Below are 18,630 nucleotides of genomic sequence, written 5' to 3'. Positions count from 1 at the left end.
GCTCTCTTTATTCTTCAAAAACGGATAAGAACGTTGCATTTTATTTACAAGTGTGGCAAAGTAATTAGATGTTAATTTTTCCTCATGTTGGCCGGTAGAATTTACTTTTAAAATATGATTTTGAACGATAAATATTAAATAGCGTACATTTTAGATGAAAGTTGTTGTGGTGAACATTTTTGTGTTTCACTCGGTAGTAAAGTTACAAGCTACAAGGACGTGCTCAAACGGCATCTGAGCGCCTGCGCCATCGACCCTGTGCCTTGGGGGGAGCTTGCTGGAAGGAGGTCTTCTTGGCGTTCTACCATCCATAACGGTTTCAAAACATTTGAAGATAACCGCCTCACTAGCCTAGACTATAAAACGCCAGTTACGGAAAGAGAAACCTAAGCCATCTTACGTGTACTGTATACGTTCAACGCAACTGGCCAACTTTATTGTCCAAATCCACAACTCAAGATTCCTCTTATCGAAAAACTCACCACGCTCGTGGTAATTTTTTGAATTTTTCGCTTGCTCGGGTATCTGTCTATACAACACGAGGAGTTAACAACAACTTTGCCCCCTAGTAAAACAAATAACTATTTCTCTATTTTATTTTGTGAGATAAGTTTGGTGACCTTGCGGTCTTCGTAAATGCTAGATGAAGGTTAGTCTATGCGTGGTAGTCTGTTTTCACAACCACAGGCGTCATTTATTTATTACGTAAGCCGATATAAAGTTGGAGGGGGGTCGACCATGTCTTATTTCATCTTGAAAAGGGGTGTCAGTCTTGACGTAAAATCACAAAAATGAGTCAAGTTAAGACTATATCTCCATCGATCGGTCCCAGTGGCAGATCAACTTTCCATGTGAGTTTTGATCCTCCGGACTGATGAAAATCTTATATAAAGATGAATGATAAAGAAAAACTTTCTTACGTAACAAATACTTAACAGAGGGAGGGGGTTGGGGGTTCGCCTATTCTTATTTTTTCTCACATAAAGGTGGGACTAGGTCAAACACTGGCAAAAAACGTCTTACGTAATTAATTAATGTCGCCTAATGGAATGCTCCAATAATTCCATAATATAATATACTGGGTGATTTTGGGGTTGTGATCTAGAATGTCAAAAATGTGTTCTCACACAGTAACACAGTACAACTTGTGTATGAGATACTATACCTACAAGTGACACTACTGATACTACCTCGCTTAAGTTCCGGATACATATAATGATAGTATACGCATATAATGATAGTTCAATTTCTCAGTTGACTGCCGTTTTGACCTATCAAACCAGGCTGGTAGATTGTACAATCGAACTGTATGTCATGTTAAGTAGTAACTAGGATAAGTTATTATAGAACCTGAGTTTACTGGATCTTACGAGTTGGAAATTAGTTCCCTAACTAAGCATCTCATTTAACCGGCCACAGAGTGATAATCGCACCATCAAAGTTACGGGCGGCGATATAAGCTTGCGTCAAACTTATAATTGTTGAATACACGATTAAAATTAAACCCTAACACAACAGCAAAGTTGTTGGAGTCGGCAGTCGAACTTGGTACTAACGTTACTTATAAACTTGACAGTTTTAGCAACTGTGTCTCTTCTCTTGAATGGGGTGAATTTGGCCGCGCTCGGTTTTTGAGCTGGTCCGAGCAACCAGTGGTTAACACTCTTTGTAAGTAATAGAGCCGTGTTGTTGCGAACGACTAAGCGGCGCGGCCCGAATATTCCACAAACTTGGCGAGTCCAATGACGTCTAAGGGTCTTTTTGGTTTTAATTATTCCATCGAGGTTTCCTGCATTATTCTGTTATTGTAGATCAATGGTGGCGACGTTAAGATCATCTGACCAGAAAAGTACAACCTCATACCAACCAGCATACGTGTCGTGTATGACCTGACGCATAGCTTATATGGATTTTGAGGTTACCCTTACACTGGTTCCTTAGGGACAGACAACAACCCCGTTGTATCGTGACACGTATTCCCGTAAATATTGTTATGGGCGGTTCGTCACTGCATATTGAAGGATACATTTCTCAGGCCTGGGCGCCCCGTAGAGGTGTTGAACTTTAACAGCGTAGAACAAGATTTGTTTCTGTTTGACAGAGTCATACATATGAGCAAGTAATTAATTTCAAGACTTAGTCTATGCATATTTTAGTACATTAGTATTAACTAATCACAAAAAGTTTTTTATAGACGCTGGTGTAACCATTGTCTTACAATGAGGTAGGCCAATATCCAGTAAGCATAAGATTTTTTCTCCTCCTATACTAATTTATATCATATAAATAAGTAGTATAAAACGGGCGAGAAATACTTTTATATTTGTAAATCCCCAATTAAATGGTGAATAAATATGTATTATAATATATCATGAGAAACTTTATGGAGTGCTTTTGTAAGGTCTAGGTAATCCGACGGCCACAGGCGCAACATTATTTATGGTTTCTATGTTCTGTGTGTAGTTGGTAAGGGCAAAGGCAGTAGACCGAGTTTTCTAAAGCAATATTTTGGTCGCCAGTACGTCATTTTATTCCTATACCCAATAACTCATAGAAAATAAATGTGTCTAGTCTACTTGTACCTATTGTACTTAAAATATATTCTAGGTTAATATCCGTAGGTCATATATTATTCTCCGTGGGTCAATTAAACCCGACAGATTTTAAAGATGTATTCTTGCCTGCATTTCGAGACTATACTTTTTCATACAAAGTTTTCTGAAAACGTTTTTTGATTTAGAGATAATGACAATTTTTGTGAAAGGTATGTCTAAACCATGTGACGCTGCCACTATGTCACTTGGTTTAGACATACCTACATTACCTACCTACTGACAGTCATTAAAGTTTTAAAGCAAACTCGCAATTTTTATCTGTAAATAAATAAACTTTTCATCTCTCCTATTCGGAAAGTTCACCTTTCATAGGCTGATAGTCAAATGGAAAATTGCATTTCCCACCCTAGGGTGGAAAGTATTTTTTTTTTATTTATACTTCGAGCAACGGCTAGCAGCCATATATGTATAAGCTCTCCAAGGCCAAGTATTATCGAAATTAAAAGTCAATTGCATTGCATTATTTAAATAAAAAATATACGACGTGTATTTAATATTTAAATGTATGAAATAAATATAAATCAATATAAATGACGATTAATGTTTTAAATATTATTATTACACATTCATTCATTCGGATTCACTTTTGTAAGGCCGTTTCAGACACATCCCAATTTAAGATCGGCTTGTCTCTGGTTTTAGATTTTTTTTTCCGATCAAAATGTAAATAGCGCCAATTCCAGTCATAACCTACATTTCTTGTGTGTTACTTTCCTCGTAGTCTAAATGAAAAGTAGAGTGTTTGACTCGGGTAAAAGTAACCATCTCACCCTCGAACTAGTGAGAGCGCCTAAATATCTCGGGTGATATGGTTCACTTTTCACCCTTGGTTAACAATCTACTATTACTTATTTGTTGTAATGATTTTTTTTTCACCAAGGTGTAAAAATAAATAACGTGTCGTGTACAGAAAACGCAGAAAAATAATATATATACATAACACGATGTTGATGTGTTGATAATATAAGTACAATATTTATAGCACAAGGAATAACTATAACTAACTGGGGAGCCAACTCAAAAGTATTGTAGGAACACTAATAAAGAATTTACGTTATTTATTTTGGAAACAACACACGTTAGAAGCAAAGTTTACACAGCAAGAAGTCGTTTTCATTTTCACCCGCTACTTGTATTACCATAGCAAAATACGGTTATTTTTTTTAAGTTATGACACGCGAGTCTGGACTTTGGACTATAAAAGACTAAAAATTTGTGGTATAATGCATTTAGATACCTACTTGCAGACATTATGACCTATAATTTATGTAGAACCAGTACATTTCAATGCAAGTGTGTAATTTTTTACGAGTCCCGAGATGTGGTGTATGAGCCGTAGGCAAACACGTAGATTGAACGACGTTTTTTTTTAAACATTTGCGAAAAAAAACAATAAAACAAATATTGGTTGCGTGAGTATGAGTGCACATTTACACTTACAGACCTTATAGAGTTACGAATTTTCCCTTGAACATAAATTATATTGTTAATTCAGCACTATAAACTACGTTTAGCGATGCTTTACACTGTAAAAAATAATCACAGCTATTCATTTCATACAAAAACACTCTTTACACTCTACTTAGCAATTGCAATTTAAGTTGAAATATTTTGATACAACTAAATTTTAAGTGAAAACACTGAAATATAGCGGGCGCCAGTTTTACTTTTTCATTTTTTCTGTCAACGACAGCCAACGTGGGAATGATAGTTTCATTCAGCCAATAATTAAAAAAAAAATGTTTTAGTTAAATATCGTAATTATTTCCCTTACCTTATATTTGTATAATAACAAATAAATATTTAATTTATATTCTGTAATAATATTTTTTCGACGCAATAATCGTGTAATGGCGAAAAACGAAAATATTTTTTGGGTATCCAAATTCTTTGGTGTAGGTGGACGAATTGGATTACGGTCAGAAATAAATTTAAAACGTTGGAAAAATAAAAAGCACTAGTTTTCAAAAACCAACTTTGCGACCGCTAAACAGCTACGTAAAGTAGCACTTTTTCATCAAATATATATATTTTTTAAAGTACCTACTATACATAAATGTTGCTCGTGTAATCGTACTATAAAATATAGGATATCGGTTGTCTATATTGGAACTCATAATTTTTTCTTACCTATTTTCGCATAACAACGTTTGGCATAACTATTGATCAGAATAAATTGATCAGGGTGATCACAATATACAACATAATCGAAAAGAATCACCTGGGTGATCTTGCTGGATAAGCTTGTCGACTAGAATCTCTCGTGGAAAAATATTATTTTCTGGGGATCCTACTGGATACAATTTTGTCCACTGAAATCACCCAGGGGATTGTGACAGACAAATGGTCCAATAGAATCACTTGGGTAATTTTGCTGGGTAAGTTTGTCCACTAAGATCACTCACTGAGAAAAAACACTTTCTGGGGTATCCTATTGGATATCATTCTGTCAGCATGATTGACACATGGTTCAATAGGATCACCTGGGCAATCTCAGAAGTCAAAATCGTCAAATACCTGGATGATCGGGTCAGGTGATTTTAGTGGATGACGCGATTTTTATGCTCATAAACTTGTCTTGCCTAAGAGATTTTCGTCCTACAGGTTAATTGTCATTGGCTACTTATGACGAATCCTTCTATACACATAACCCGTATAGCCGAAATTCGAATATCTTAATTTTTTATGCGCATACACTCGCCTTGTCTAAAAAAATTCCATCCTACAAGTTAAATGTCAAGATTCTTATGTTGAATCCTTCTATACGCATAACCCATAGGCTATACCTAAATTCGAATATCTTAAAACTTATACTACTAATGCGTAACTTACCCAATGATTTAATTCATAATATCAAGCCTAACCTAACCTAACCTAACCTGCTTTTCTGACAACAGACCATTTTTGTGGGGATCGAAGTTCTAACTTAACCTAACCTGCTTCCTGCTTTTAGGTCAACACTTCGTCTCTGTAAGGGACGCAGTTCTAACCTAACCTAACCTGCATTTCTTGCAACAGTTTGTCTTTATGAGGGTCGTAGTTCTAACCTAACCTGCATTATTGGCAACACTTCGTCTTTGCCGGGCTCGCAGCTTATTGCCATAATTGGTGTGCACCACATTGGAAATAATTATTGTACTGTTTAAGTACTGTGCAATTCTAAAAGGAATTCTTTTTGACTTACGGAAATCACTTTTTTATTTTCACCACGTTGTATCCCAATCGCCTTGGTTTTTTAACACCATAAGTAAAAAAAACAATGAAAAATTAAGAACTAAAACATCGTATTACTGATTGTGTTGTTTACTTCATTTAATAGGTACATTATTTTAATGCAAGCAAGTATCCTATAGATGCACCCCACGGAGCTTTCCCGACCTGGGGGCATAGCCAAAATGACAATAAGCGTAAAAAAAATATGGAAATGATAGCGTTTTGCTTCGTTTTCTATTAACGATTGCCATCTTTACCAGGCCCTCTGACACTACAAACCAATAAATGCAGTGTAGTAGTATACGTTTCGTCGTTTTATACAGCCTAAAATAATAACATAATGTATATTAGTACTTTTAGTTATAGTATTAGGATTTTCAAAACCAAGACAAGCAATATTAGTAGCAGCATTTGTTCGACGCATTGAATATTATTTGTTTGAAGTTATAAAAATCCGACGTTAGTAATTTTTGTATACGGAGAAAGAATATTATGCGCATAATATATTAGGAATACAACTTCTTACGTGAATAGAAACATTATCATAATGTCATTTTTGCGAAATAGCTTTATGCCAATCGTGTTATGCCATGTGAAAATTTGCCAATCCATTTTATGCGAAATGGGGGCACCTGTAGACCGGACTATTCAGACTCCGAATCAGTCAGGCTTAGTGAAAGAATGCCATTTTAAAACGATAACAACATCTTTTAACTTCTTTACTCGTAGTACCTACCAACCATTCGTCATTTCCGCTAAACACCACTCTATTTTAACGGTTTACAAATTGTTATAATTGGTATTCCAAACGTTGTCTAAGGACATACACCGAATGTCTAAGCACCTTTCGAATAGAAACTTCGTTTATATCATTAAGTTGCCTATAAAGAGCTTGTCTGTGTGTGATGGCCTTTCTCTTTAAAGACTGCACACACCGGCGCAATATGACACGATCGATTTTGTTTATACTTTGACGCGACGAGCTAAATAACTTTTTCACGTCAGCAGCTCGAACAAGGGTAATTTGCTGCTTAAAAACAGTGAGCAAAATCGCATTTTGCTCACCGAGTGAGACAAATTAACATTCAAGTGACCTTTAGATTCGAATGTCATTTCAACGTGCGGGGCCTAATACAAGTTCGAAATATTTGGATTCTATTGTCTTTATTCCTTTCACGTCATTAGCAAAAACGTCGTAATTCAACGGTATATTGACGGTTTATAATAGACCCCCGAAATAAGTCAGACCGCATCGTCCCAAAACACCACGAGTCTTCATTCGTAATAATTAATTAATGAAATAAAAGTTTAAAATTTAATAAAAACATCATATTTTACGTATTTTATTATACAATCAACACAATGAACTTATACAAATTACGCAATTGTTACGCAGTAAATAATTCTACTTAACTACTTTTAACGATCTCTACTATAGTTGACAAATAGTAGTATCCGTAATTCGGACCGGATCTTACAAAGTTTTTTTTTTACAAAAAAAAAGTTGTCGATTGAGCTGTCAATTGATGTTCGTTAATTCATTATTTTCGTATTATTTTATTGAAATTTCTTTCGTTTTGTTTTATTGCGGTAATTAAAGTTAATTGTTAGAATACCTTCAGAAAACATGAGTGAAATAGTGATCCGTCCGTCTGGATTACATTTTTTCAGGTTGTATTTTTTGATGGCTGACTGACGTGAAAACATTTGTGTACTACACGAGATCAAAGTTATTTACATATCGTGCGCTTTTGAGTCCCTTACTACGCTCAAGATTCTTTCGCTGGCACGGGACTCAAAACAAGCACTCGAAGAAATATCAAACTTTGCTCTCTTGTTGTACAAATAACTATTACAGTACAGCACGTGTGCGGGAATGAGCACTTTCCGTGCACATGTCGAACCTTTTAAACGCCATATGTACTGTAAAACGTTGTACGATATACGTGCGAATAGGTAATTGGCAAATAACTGTGTCGTAATATCGTAAATAACTATTTTACCCGATTAATATTAACCGTTATAATGTTATTTAGGTATGTTTCCTGTTGCGTGAACCTACAAAACGGATGTTGATGAATGAATTGTGACAGGCTATATTTTATAACAAAAAATTCGTAGTCGGGTTATTTCATTATCAGCTCAAGGAACAAAATATTAGTCTGTTTTTTTTTAACTATGAAATAGTGCCCATAATAGCTTTGGATCGCTCATTTGTTCCTTGCATAAATAATACTATATGGCGTAGTAAGGTTAAGTATACTTTATAGTTAGAAATTATAGACTGGTTTTTAAAGACAATTTTTATCTACCTGCAGTATGTAACAAATACATATACTTAAAACACGATGATTTTTAAATATAGGTTTATGCTGAAGTATGCACTACTTACTTAAACATATTTTGTATATATTTTTCCTGATCATATAAAACATTAAGGAGTATACGCCTATGTAAACGTTTCATCGTGCGGCAGTATAGCAAACTCAAGTATAACAGATACTTCGAAGAACACTAGATGCTCGTTGCACAAAACAACGCAATTACTTCATGCAAAGCACCAAAGTTTTAAAACTTACTTCAAGTACTGAACCACACCAGCTGCTTTCTCTCCATGGCGCAAACGGGTAAGATTCACATTACATAATAATAGTTACGTATGAAAAAGTACTCATGTGGTCCGGTGATTTCGATAAAGCATGTGGGCAGCATTTTCTGTGGCTATGATGGTCTTTATACTTGCTTTTAATGGTGCGCTTCCGTATGAAATGTTGACTTAGCGTAATGAAAGCGTTGCGCGCGTTTTAATTAAGTTATTATTCTGTTTAATGATGGTCCCACACTGGCGGTTAATATTATCATGTTTTCTCCGTCACACGATGTTATATCACGAAAATATCAGCCAGTGTGGGACCCCCATAAGTTGTATACTTAAATGTGATAGCATATTTGTTGAAATGCACGTAAAAATTGCCATAATGCCAAGCCTGTTATAACATAATCTATGGCAGTTTAGGGCGTATAGGCGTGCCAAAGAAATAGGCATACAAACACTATACTATCATCTTCATCAACTGTGAAAAAATCATGACGAACATTATTACTACACCATTCATGCAAACTGTCAACAATGTTATGTGACTCGTCGAAATCATGATTTGTCGTCGTCTACCATTTCCGCCGTATGTGTACATTTGTGCATTTTATGGGATGATAAAAAGTGTGAAGTAGTTTAAAAGCAACAAAACGCCTTTTAATACTCGTAGTAGCGACGGCTTGTAAATTGCATTTAGCCGTTTTAACTGCCGCATTAAAGTGTCGAACCTGCGATACAAGCGATAGGTTACTATATAGAAATATTTCGTCACGTTAAATAAACTAAGGGCCGGTTGTAAAGGACGAACGGACGCTACGAAAAACGAAGTTCTATTATATTTTGGTTTGTTGAGGTTATTACCTTATAAATGCGAATGACGTACACTGCATAGTTGCTCGTGCACTTTAATACACATAATATATTATTATTATTAAATTTTCATTAATTTACGCTAAATTAATAAGGTAAATATTACCGCCACAATGTGTTCCCGATAATTTCTACAGATTATCGGAAACTACCATGATTTACGCTCGCCAACATTTCATGTGTTTCATATTTCAGAATGCATCGATGATCTTAACATATTTTCTTCATTGATCAAAATGTCCTACCTATTACTAAAATTGATTTTTTAGGCCATAATGGCAGAATTCTTTCAACGCATGTTCTTAAACTCTCATATCATTGTGACTAGGTTTTATGCGTTTTCCGGGAAAGTACTGCATTTGGTTCAAAACAATGGCAGTGAAAGGTGGTTCTTAAACATGTAATTGTCTCAACCGCCACGATTTCTCACTATTTAACCGACCGTACAATAAAACAATATGTAAGTACCTTGGTTGAGATGAGATAAGGTGCAGATATTCTCTTTAACGTCGTGGAATTGCATTTAAATGATAGAATACGAAAATCCGTAAAATTTTAACTTTTTTTTATTTTTACTTAAATTCAAGTTACAATGCTTACACACAAATTTTACATCACTTATCAGTTAAACAATTGTGCTGTTCTCGAGAACGTTCCCCGTTTTGTAATGGAGGAGAAAGTTCTCGAGAACGGCCCAACAATAGTAAAAGATGTAGATACGTAAATGCTTGTGTCTCAAAACACTTTTAAAACAATTTAAAAGGATACATACGTTAAACTTAAAATAACTATTCAGCGTCGGTTAATAACTGTAGTAAATTTTGAACTAAAAGACAAAAACAATAAAAATATCTGACATTTTCATGTTTACCATTTTTAACTAACCCCACTGACCTAACGGAGCGGAGACGACTCGTAAACAAATCACACCCATAAAACGAAAGTGCAGTAACTTTTAAAACAATAAAAGATCAATTTCAATCTTAACCCAACGTTCATTGAGTTTAAAATGCCAGTAGGTTAACGTGTTGGATCGCTATTTAGAGTTTAAACAGCAAATGCAACATGCATACCGAGTTCCGTCCGAGCAGTGCATATGTATCCTTCGGGAGTTGGCGTGCTGAAAACAAAATGGGCTTCCCAAGACTTTCGAATTTAAGCTACGTTTTTGGCGATGCGAATATAGACTTGGAACAAAACAAAGAAACGATGGAAGCCTTCTCTCCTGACATCAATAGTCCTATAGTTTCATGAGACTGGGATCTCCCTTAGTAAATATCAACATCAGACCAGTCAAAATGTATGAAATAGCCAATTGTTTCGTGAGTTCGGGGTTGGTTTCATATAGCACCTAAACGTTGCTCAGTATGACCTATATATGTTCACATCGTTAAAATAATGCAGGTTACTAAAAACAGCCTGTATAAGTTATATAGGCATATTAAAACAAATTCAGTTGTTTTAATGCGTAGCGTAGCATAGATACTGGGTTAGTCTGGCAATGGAGAGGCGGACGCATACTTGACAACCTTCACGTCAGTTTAATAAACTTTCGAAATTAAGTAAAATTTCCGTTTTTAAAATGCCACCGAATGTCATTGAATATTTCACAACAAGAACATTATTCGAGGTCAGAATTAACGAATATTTCCTTATGTCTTTCGTGACAGATCGTGAATCGTGACGTTAAAAACATCACATGATGCTACTAGGTATTTGCGCTTTTGCTTTCTGTTTGTCTTACATTTTAAGTTCAAATTATAGTAACGACAAGTTATCTACATTGCCGATTTTAACAGAAGTATAGAATATTTAGTCATACGGTCGTAATTTATGTTATGAGATACGGGTAATGCACGGGTTACCGGAAAGATCCGACCGTCGAATGACGTTAAAATATCAAACACTTTCTTTAAACTGTATCATTTAATGACATCTTTATGTTTTCAATTAAAAACTACTTGACTTTTCCAGTATCATCGTCCCATACACGCTAGGAAATGTCGCTGCCGATGCCGCCGGCCTTCTAAAACGAAACTGCACAGAGCTTCTGCGGTAAACCTAAACGTGCATAGCCGCCACCTTGACACAAGGAGAATTTACCTCCTTGAATGACAATAAAATATTCCTGCTTCTCTTTGATACAAAAGAAACTCGACATTCTAATTGTCTTCGTCTAGTATAAACAAGCCAAGCAAATTGGACTTCTTATTCTTACCTCTAACTTACGTCTTACCTCTTACCGTATACCTACAAGTTATACATTGTATTGGCTGAATAAAGAAATTGCTAGAGATTGAGCTTATTTCTTATTCAAGGGCATCTTTCTCGTCACGGCTCTTTCGAGCTTAATTCAATAAAGCTTCAGAGAACTGGCCTGGTAATATGGAAACATTACTTTCTAATGTTACATTAGTAAGTGTGAGAATAGAACAAGCCTACGACGGACAAAAAACAAAATGGAAGTTCACCAAAAATATAAACTTGACAGAGATACAAAAATCAAGGAAACGAAGGCAAACTTAGAGAAAATCCGACAGTAAAAACAAATCTTCACTTCACACGCAAACTGCTCTGAATAATTGATTCCTTTTAATAGCATACAAGGTTTTTTCATTACAAACGAAGTGGAAAAAAACAGGCAAAAGCTCTTTGTTTTAAAATCAAATAGCATGTTAGGTGGTTCAGAAGTATATAGTACTACGGTCGGTTTCAACTCCTTTCCAATTCGGGAGCTGACCTTAGTGGCGATACCTTTTCTTCGAGTCATCATGTTGGGTCAATATAAATATAAAATATAGTTGAAATACAAAATAATTTTAAGGTTAACACAGTTGAAGATTTTCGTAAAAAAACCTTCTATTGGACGTAATAGATGGTAATGGTATGAAAATGTATGGGTATACTATACACATACATTACAAGATAGTCTTGGGAATGCACTCTGTTCCAGTCTTTGTGAGTTTTAAAACTGAAAAATAATTAGATTTTTCAAAAGAGGTTCGTGTTCAGAAACCTCGAGCGAGAAGAATCAACAGCAAACAATCGCGTTAATCGAGTAGCTATAGCTATTTTATATGCATTCACTATGTTCCCGACCAGAAGCTGTTCATAGGGGGGCGTAGCGAGTAAATAACATATAATTACAGTACGTTTATTTTCACCAAATTAAGACGAAAGAAGAGGACCCGCGCGTAATCGCCTTTTCATACAAATGTAGTCCTCATTTTCCTCTCTGGATATTAACATTATTGATAATATTTTGACAGATTTGGTTGTATATCATCCACGGCTATGCCGCTAAGTTTGATATTTGTAGAATTTTTAATTATTATAAGATATAGGAGAATTTAAAAAATTGTATGATATCTGGTTTAGCTAATCTAATTTTAATAATAATCGAAAAAAGTCAAAAGGGGCATAGATATGGTTAATATACATCAAATTATGCATACATATTTTCCATTGGGTCAATATCCAGAGAGGAAAATGAGGACTACGTTTGTATGGAGAAGCGGCCGTCCTCTTTTCTCCAGGCTCTCATTAGCTATTCTTTAAAAAAAAGGGGACATAGCATTCGATCCACAAGAGGTTTTTGGAATCTTTCGCTTGCTCGGGTATCAACGGGCAAGAAGGGTTAAACAACAACCTTGTCCCTTTGTAAAACATACCTAATATAACTATATTTAAATTTTCAGGCGCCATAGTACGAGTACATATATGTTTGACATATGGCACAGTAAATTGAATTGAAAATTGATCAATTACTATCATATATCTAGTGAAATTAACCCCGTAGCCTTGAACTTTTATCTTTATGTCATAATTTCCTTCTACCTACAGTCGCCATAAGATATGGGTATCGAAGCGGGCCAGGTGCCCTAAAATATCTGAACAAGCACTCTAGCGCCTTGACAATAGAGGCGTGTTCAGATATTTGTGAGCATCTTGGCCGCTCCGATACCTATATCGGATGACGACTGTACATGTTTCGTATAGATCGACTGTTTCACTTTATTGTAAAAATAATTAACGATTATTTATCGGATGTTTCCTTGCAACGCCATATGCAGAAAAGGAAACAATCAAACCATTCCGGCTCCGGTTCAGAGTGTTCAAACGCATAATTGGCTTAATTTTCGGTGGAAAACGTTACACGTACTAGTTTCTACTAGAATAAGTTATGCATGCAAATTAATTTAAAAATTAAAATTATAAATACTTTGAAACTGAGTATTTTGTCCAAGTTCGAGGTATACGTTCAAAGTGCTGAAGCAAGATTCGATAAAAAAATATATGCAAAGAACTTCAGTTCAGCAAACAGTTTTGTCACTAACCGAACAAAAATCATTACAAAATGTTGTTGTATGTTGTACGTTTAAGGTCACCCAGTAGAATAGTAAAGCAAAACGAATACTGAAAGTCTTTACGAAGTAATAATTAAACATAATGAACCGTCGCAAAGTAAGACCTAATCAGTTTTTATTAATTCCTGGAACTTCTGAATAGGTTAAAGTTGTTTATTTGAGCGCGCCTACGGTTGAAATTATTTAGCCCCAGTAATTAAACGATATGTTTTCTCCTACAGCCACGGTCATAAACATACATACACTTTTTCCCCTTATTCCTTTGGCATAAGGTGAAAATGTGTATACATGTTTATGACCATGACTGTTAAGGAGTCGGGAGTTTTGAACTTTGAGATAATCACACGTTGCCGCATCTTCTTAAATTGTAGCAATTTGGACGTACCTGTGCTATACCGGTTGCAAGGAGAAATTTAACTTTACTTTTACTTTATTTAGACGAACTGCGAACTTTATAATTTTACGCAAGTTTATATGAAAATCTAAAAACGTAACGTCGTTGGGCCTACTAAATCCATGTTTTGAAAGTGATTTATAATCCAAGGCATTCTTAGGCGACTGACGACAGTTTTTGTATTTCTTTGGCCGCTCTGCCGTCCCAGCCGTTCGTCGTAATTTAATGTACATATATTCACTAATTGTGAGAACGACAACTACGGATGTAACCAAATTGTTTTGTTTGCAAATTGACATTGTGTTTTTTACCCGACTGTTGGAAGGTTATGATTTTCGAGCGTAGATATGTTTTCACAAGGGTGGGAAATTTTAATAGAACCGTATTGTACCAAGTTATGTCTGTTCTGTTCTGTCTCAATAGAAAAGCTCCTTAATTTTACACTAACATGTCTAAATGGTCATACCAATTAGATGTTACCAAAGTTACGTTGAAAGCGCAATTTGCAGATGTAACTCAAAGCAACGAATTAGGAGCGAGCGTCAACTTTAGAAACTTTGGGCATTTTTTGCTTGCCTGTCAGGCATATTCTGCCTTTAATAACAGGTTAAAAATTTAATCTCGATTAGATATGAATCTCATCAGTGTAAAAGTGACTTTTTGGTTGAAGAAATGTCACATTTGGCTTCTTTTCATTCTTAATCTACTTATTATACAAATTAGAATACGCCTGTGTCTGCTAATCAGGCGCAGGTACAAGAGTAGGGGAGGTTATAAGGGCATTTCCTCCACTAGGTATACATTATACAATTAACACGTATTTATACACATAACATTAGGGTAAAACTCTTACCAAGATTTTTTTTATTAAAATAAAGGTTTCTACTAACTTGAGAAAACTAGATTCCCCAGATGTTGTAGAACCAGCCCGCAACCATGATAAGACAAATCAAGTTAGAGCAGTTTCACATTCGCTTCATACGGTCGACAGTTTTATTTACCATTGAGAGGTAAAAAATTACAAATTTTATTATACCGGGTGGGGCCTGTTACAGTAGTAATAAATTACTGCAAGCTGTACCTACTCCTCAAACTGACCAACATTTGTTCAGCAACTTTTATAAATAACTTGTGTAAGTATACTTTAAAGTTTATTCTACTACGCAATGTATTGCGAATTTTGTCATGTTTAAAATGTGACAAGGAACGTCAATTGCAATAATGCGTACATTGAAGATATTTTTTAGTTTGTATGAAAAATAGGATGTCTTCATAATTTTTAAGTCATTGAACAGAAGTGTCATCGTTTGAGTATGATTTAAATATTTGCTCGTGTTACAGACCCCACCCGGTATGATTTTTACAGGTATATATGGAAATGCTGTAAATAAAGTTTTTTAAAGGTGTTCCTAATGGGCGAAAGTACTCGAAGGTGTATTGGGATAAATTCGTAATTTTTAAAAATAACAAATAGGTATCTATCTCACTGTAACAGTAAGCAAGATGCTTTGTTGAGCCAAAGTATGAAGTGCTTCTGGTTTAGAATATATTTGTGTTATATATTTTTTTCATATTACACCGTTTTGAAATTACCCCAATGCACCTTTATATAATAAACTTTAAACTTGGTGACTGCAAGACACAACAAAAAACTGAAATGTTTCTCAGTCTTACGACAAAGAATTTGTCGTCGATACTAAGCAAATCCCGTGGTGTACGGTCACGTCTGAAAATATCGACACGAAAAAAGTGCCACAAATATGTATAAGTACACGACTTTATTGCCCTTTATATTATAAATTAAGGTAGTGTATACATATTTTTGGCACATTGTTCGTATCGATATTTTCAGACGTTCTGATTACTTTAGTCAGAACTCAGTAAAAGTAAACCTACTTGAATTGGTATTATTTTAATTGATCGGCTATATTCTGTTCTGATTTCTGATTACTTTAGTCAGAAGTCAGTAACCTACTTGGATTGGTATTAATATATAACACTAAGCATTTTACGTTTTAAAATAGGTAGGTGAAGCAATACCAATATTATATAATTTTACAGTACATATGGTGCTACTTTACCGCACTAGTGCGAAAATTAGCATATTACGTTACTATATCGAACATTTAAAGGGCCATATGTACTGTAAAATGTTGTACGATACATGTGCGAATAGGTAATTCGCAACTCGTGTCGATTTAAAACACTCCCTTCGGTCGTGTTTTAATTTATCACCACTCGTTTCGAGTTTCCTATTTTTCGCACTTGTATCGTAATGTACTATTAACTACCAAGCTAAACCGTCTAAGCTAACTTTGCACTAACTTAAATAGAACAAAGTGAAGAAGTGCGAAGTATCATTATAAACGTCATTTTAGGGTTGCGTACCCAAACGGTAAAACGGGACCCTATTACTATGTCTCCGCTGTCCGTCCGTCTGTCACCAGGCTGCATCTCATGAACCGAGATAGTATGAAATTTCACAGATGTGTTGAAATTTAGATACGGGCAGGCTTTGAATTAAATCTATGTTTATTATTACAGCTGTTATGGTGTCTCGTATTGTCATTACCGTGTTAAATACAAATAGCAACAGTACAGATGCGTAAAATTTTACAATCATATATTTACGATGTGTGTTTTGTTACAAAATTGTTTACATTATACCATATTTATTGTAATACTCGTAGGTATATCTGTAATTATAAAATATATACCTATTTGTATACTTATATATTTTATTATTATATGTTCAAAAAAATTGTAAATGACTATTGATGTTGCTTTTAGTTTAAAAAAAAAATTATCTTATCTTTGTTTATCTTCTTAAATTGTACGGTTCCACATTTTGACACATTATTCGTGATGTAGGTAGGTAGGTTAACTATACGGTTTCGGTCAAATAGATCGTCGATTTTGTTAGGCACTGGACGAACTGGAGCAAATTTAGGAAACTCCTTTATTGTCGTCTATTATTTAAGACTAGTGCAGATATGATTTGATGTAGCCATGGCCAGTAAGTATTTGCGTAAGCTGGAAAGTGATTAATTTATATATTTGGTAGATACATTTGGACATGCCACCGTCATGCCGGTTAGACTGTCCTCATAGCATTTGTTTTGTAGTGAATAAACGTCGTGCTTTTTGTTTATGGAATGGAATTAGTCATAATCAGAGGAAACCTGTGCAAAGACGCCAGCTTTAGCGGCCATGTCAGCCCGTTCGTTACTTAGACATGCATCCAGCAAAAGTCAATCTCTTTGTCATAACAAATGCGGTGCAGGGTTAGCTTGGTCCTAATCTAGTTGGTAAAGGGATAACATCGCATGAGCCCTTTTTAAATTCTTGGAGCTAAACATTAAATGTTTAGATCAGATTATTTTTAGACACTACATTTTTTTTTGTAACTTCTGGTTTAAAATATTCAGGGGATCGAAATAGACTCACGCTACAGGCTACAGTATACCTAATAAATTATACTTACTGAAAATCCATGGCCAAAAAAACACGTTAATGGGCATTATAAATTTAGCGCAGCACATGTGCTAGGTAGGGAGTAATCATTAAATCATATTTATCAGTCGATTTATCTAAATTAAAGACCTTGTGATTGCTAAAACGATTTCATTAGTCACATGTACAAGGTGCTTAACATAATGGGTTTTTAACGAACAAACAAATTCAATACCGTCGCATTTGCATATTACGACTAAGTAGGCACTTAAACTTGATTGCAGCTAAAATAAATACACAGAACTATAGCAAAGAGTGCAATAGTAATTAAATTACAGTATTAAATTAACACAGTGAGTAATGAAACTAATGAACACCGAAATAAAGAGTAAAGTAGGTTAAAGTTTTTTTACTGTCTGTGATGTGATAATGAAATTGTTGTAGATAGGTACGTTATGACTAGCGGTCGGCGTACAATGACTTATCACTAACCGGAATTCGGCGTGGCATCTATTTTTAAGATCTTTAAGGTTACCTGGAGTCAAACTTGTGGCCGTCGTCAAGAGTGCCGGTGTAGTGCATGGTCAACATATCGCCATTCTTAGACTTCGTGGTGCAGCCCTCCGGTACGTAGACATTCTCGACCTTCAGTTCGGTGACCTCCGAGCCCGCGAACGTGGCACCTGCCAGTGCCAATACGGCAAACACATAGCGGAGAGCCATGACGAAACTTACGAAAAGTTCTTGAGGAGGCAAGGTGCGTGCGAGCGTGAGTACGGACGCGGAATAACTGAATCGCGCGCCGTGGATAACTTGAATAAAGTTTGCAGCCGCTGCGTAGATAGCCGGGCTTGTGTCTCGCTCATGCCACACTTATCTCCACAGTGCTAGCGCGACAGCTATGTTTTTGTTGGTCGCGAGACACGAAGTGGTTACGCGTCTCCGTTCGGAGTTTGCCACGCGAACGGTGACGCGATCCTACGCGCCATCGCGCCCCACTTTCCAGCGTGGTAAACTTCTGCCTTAATTGTCAAATTTTTACTTGGGTTTTTAGTTTCATAGTTAAGGTAGCATCTAGAACTCTAATCATAGGATCCATTTTAAAGAATAGTGCGTTTCACT

General features: G+C 35.5%; 1 protein-coding gene across 1 annotated transcript in view; it reads right to left on the bottom strand.

Annotated features, from left to right (window-relative positions):
- Positions 1-18,310, bottom strand: part of LOC133526307 (FK506-binding protein 2) — a 79,721-nt gene extending 61,411 nt beyond the window's left edge. The window contains exon 1 of the mRNA XM_061862901.1: positions 18,044-18,310. Within this exon, the coding sequence (XP_061718885.1) occupies positions 18,044-18,231 (188 nt within the window). The 5' untranslated portion in view covers positions 18,232-18,310. The remainder of the gene's footprint in view (positions 1-18,043) is intronic.
- Between the last annotated feature and the right edge of the window lie 320 nt (positions 18,311-18,630).

The sequence above is a fragment of the Cydia pomonella genome, chromosome 1 (assembly GCF_033807575.1).
Source record: "Cydia pomonella isolate Wapato2018A chromosome 1, ilCydPomo1, whole genome shotgun sequence".
NCBI classification, from domain to species: domain Eukaryota; kingdom Metazoa; phylum Arthropoda; class Insecta; order Lepidoptera; family Tortricidae; genus Cydia; species Cydia pomonella.
Note: the sequence above shows the minus strand (reverse complement) of the source record. Positions and strands in the feature narration are given on the sequence as shown.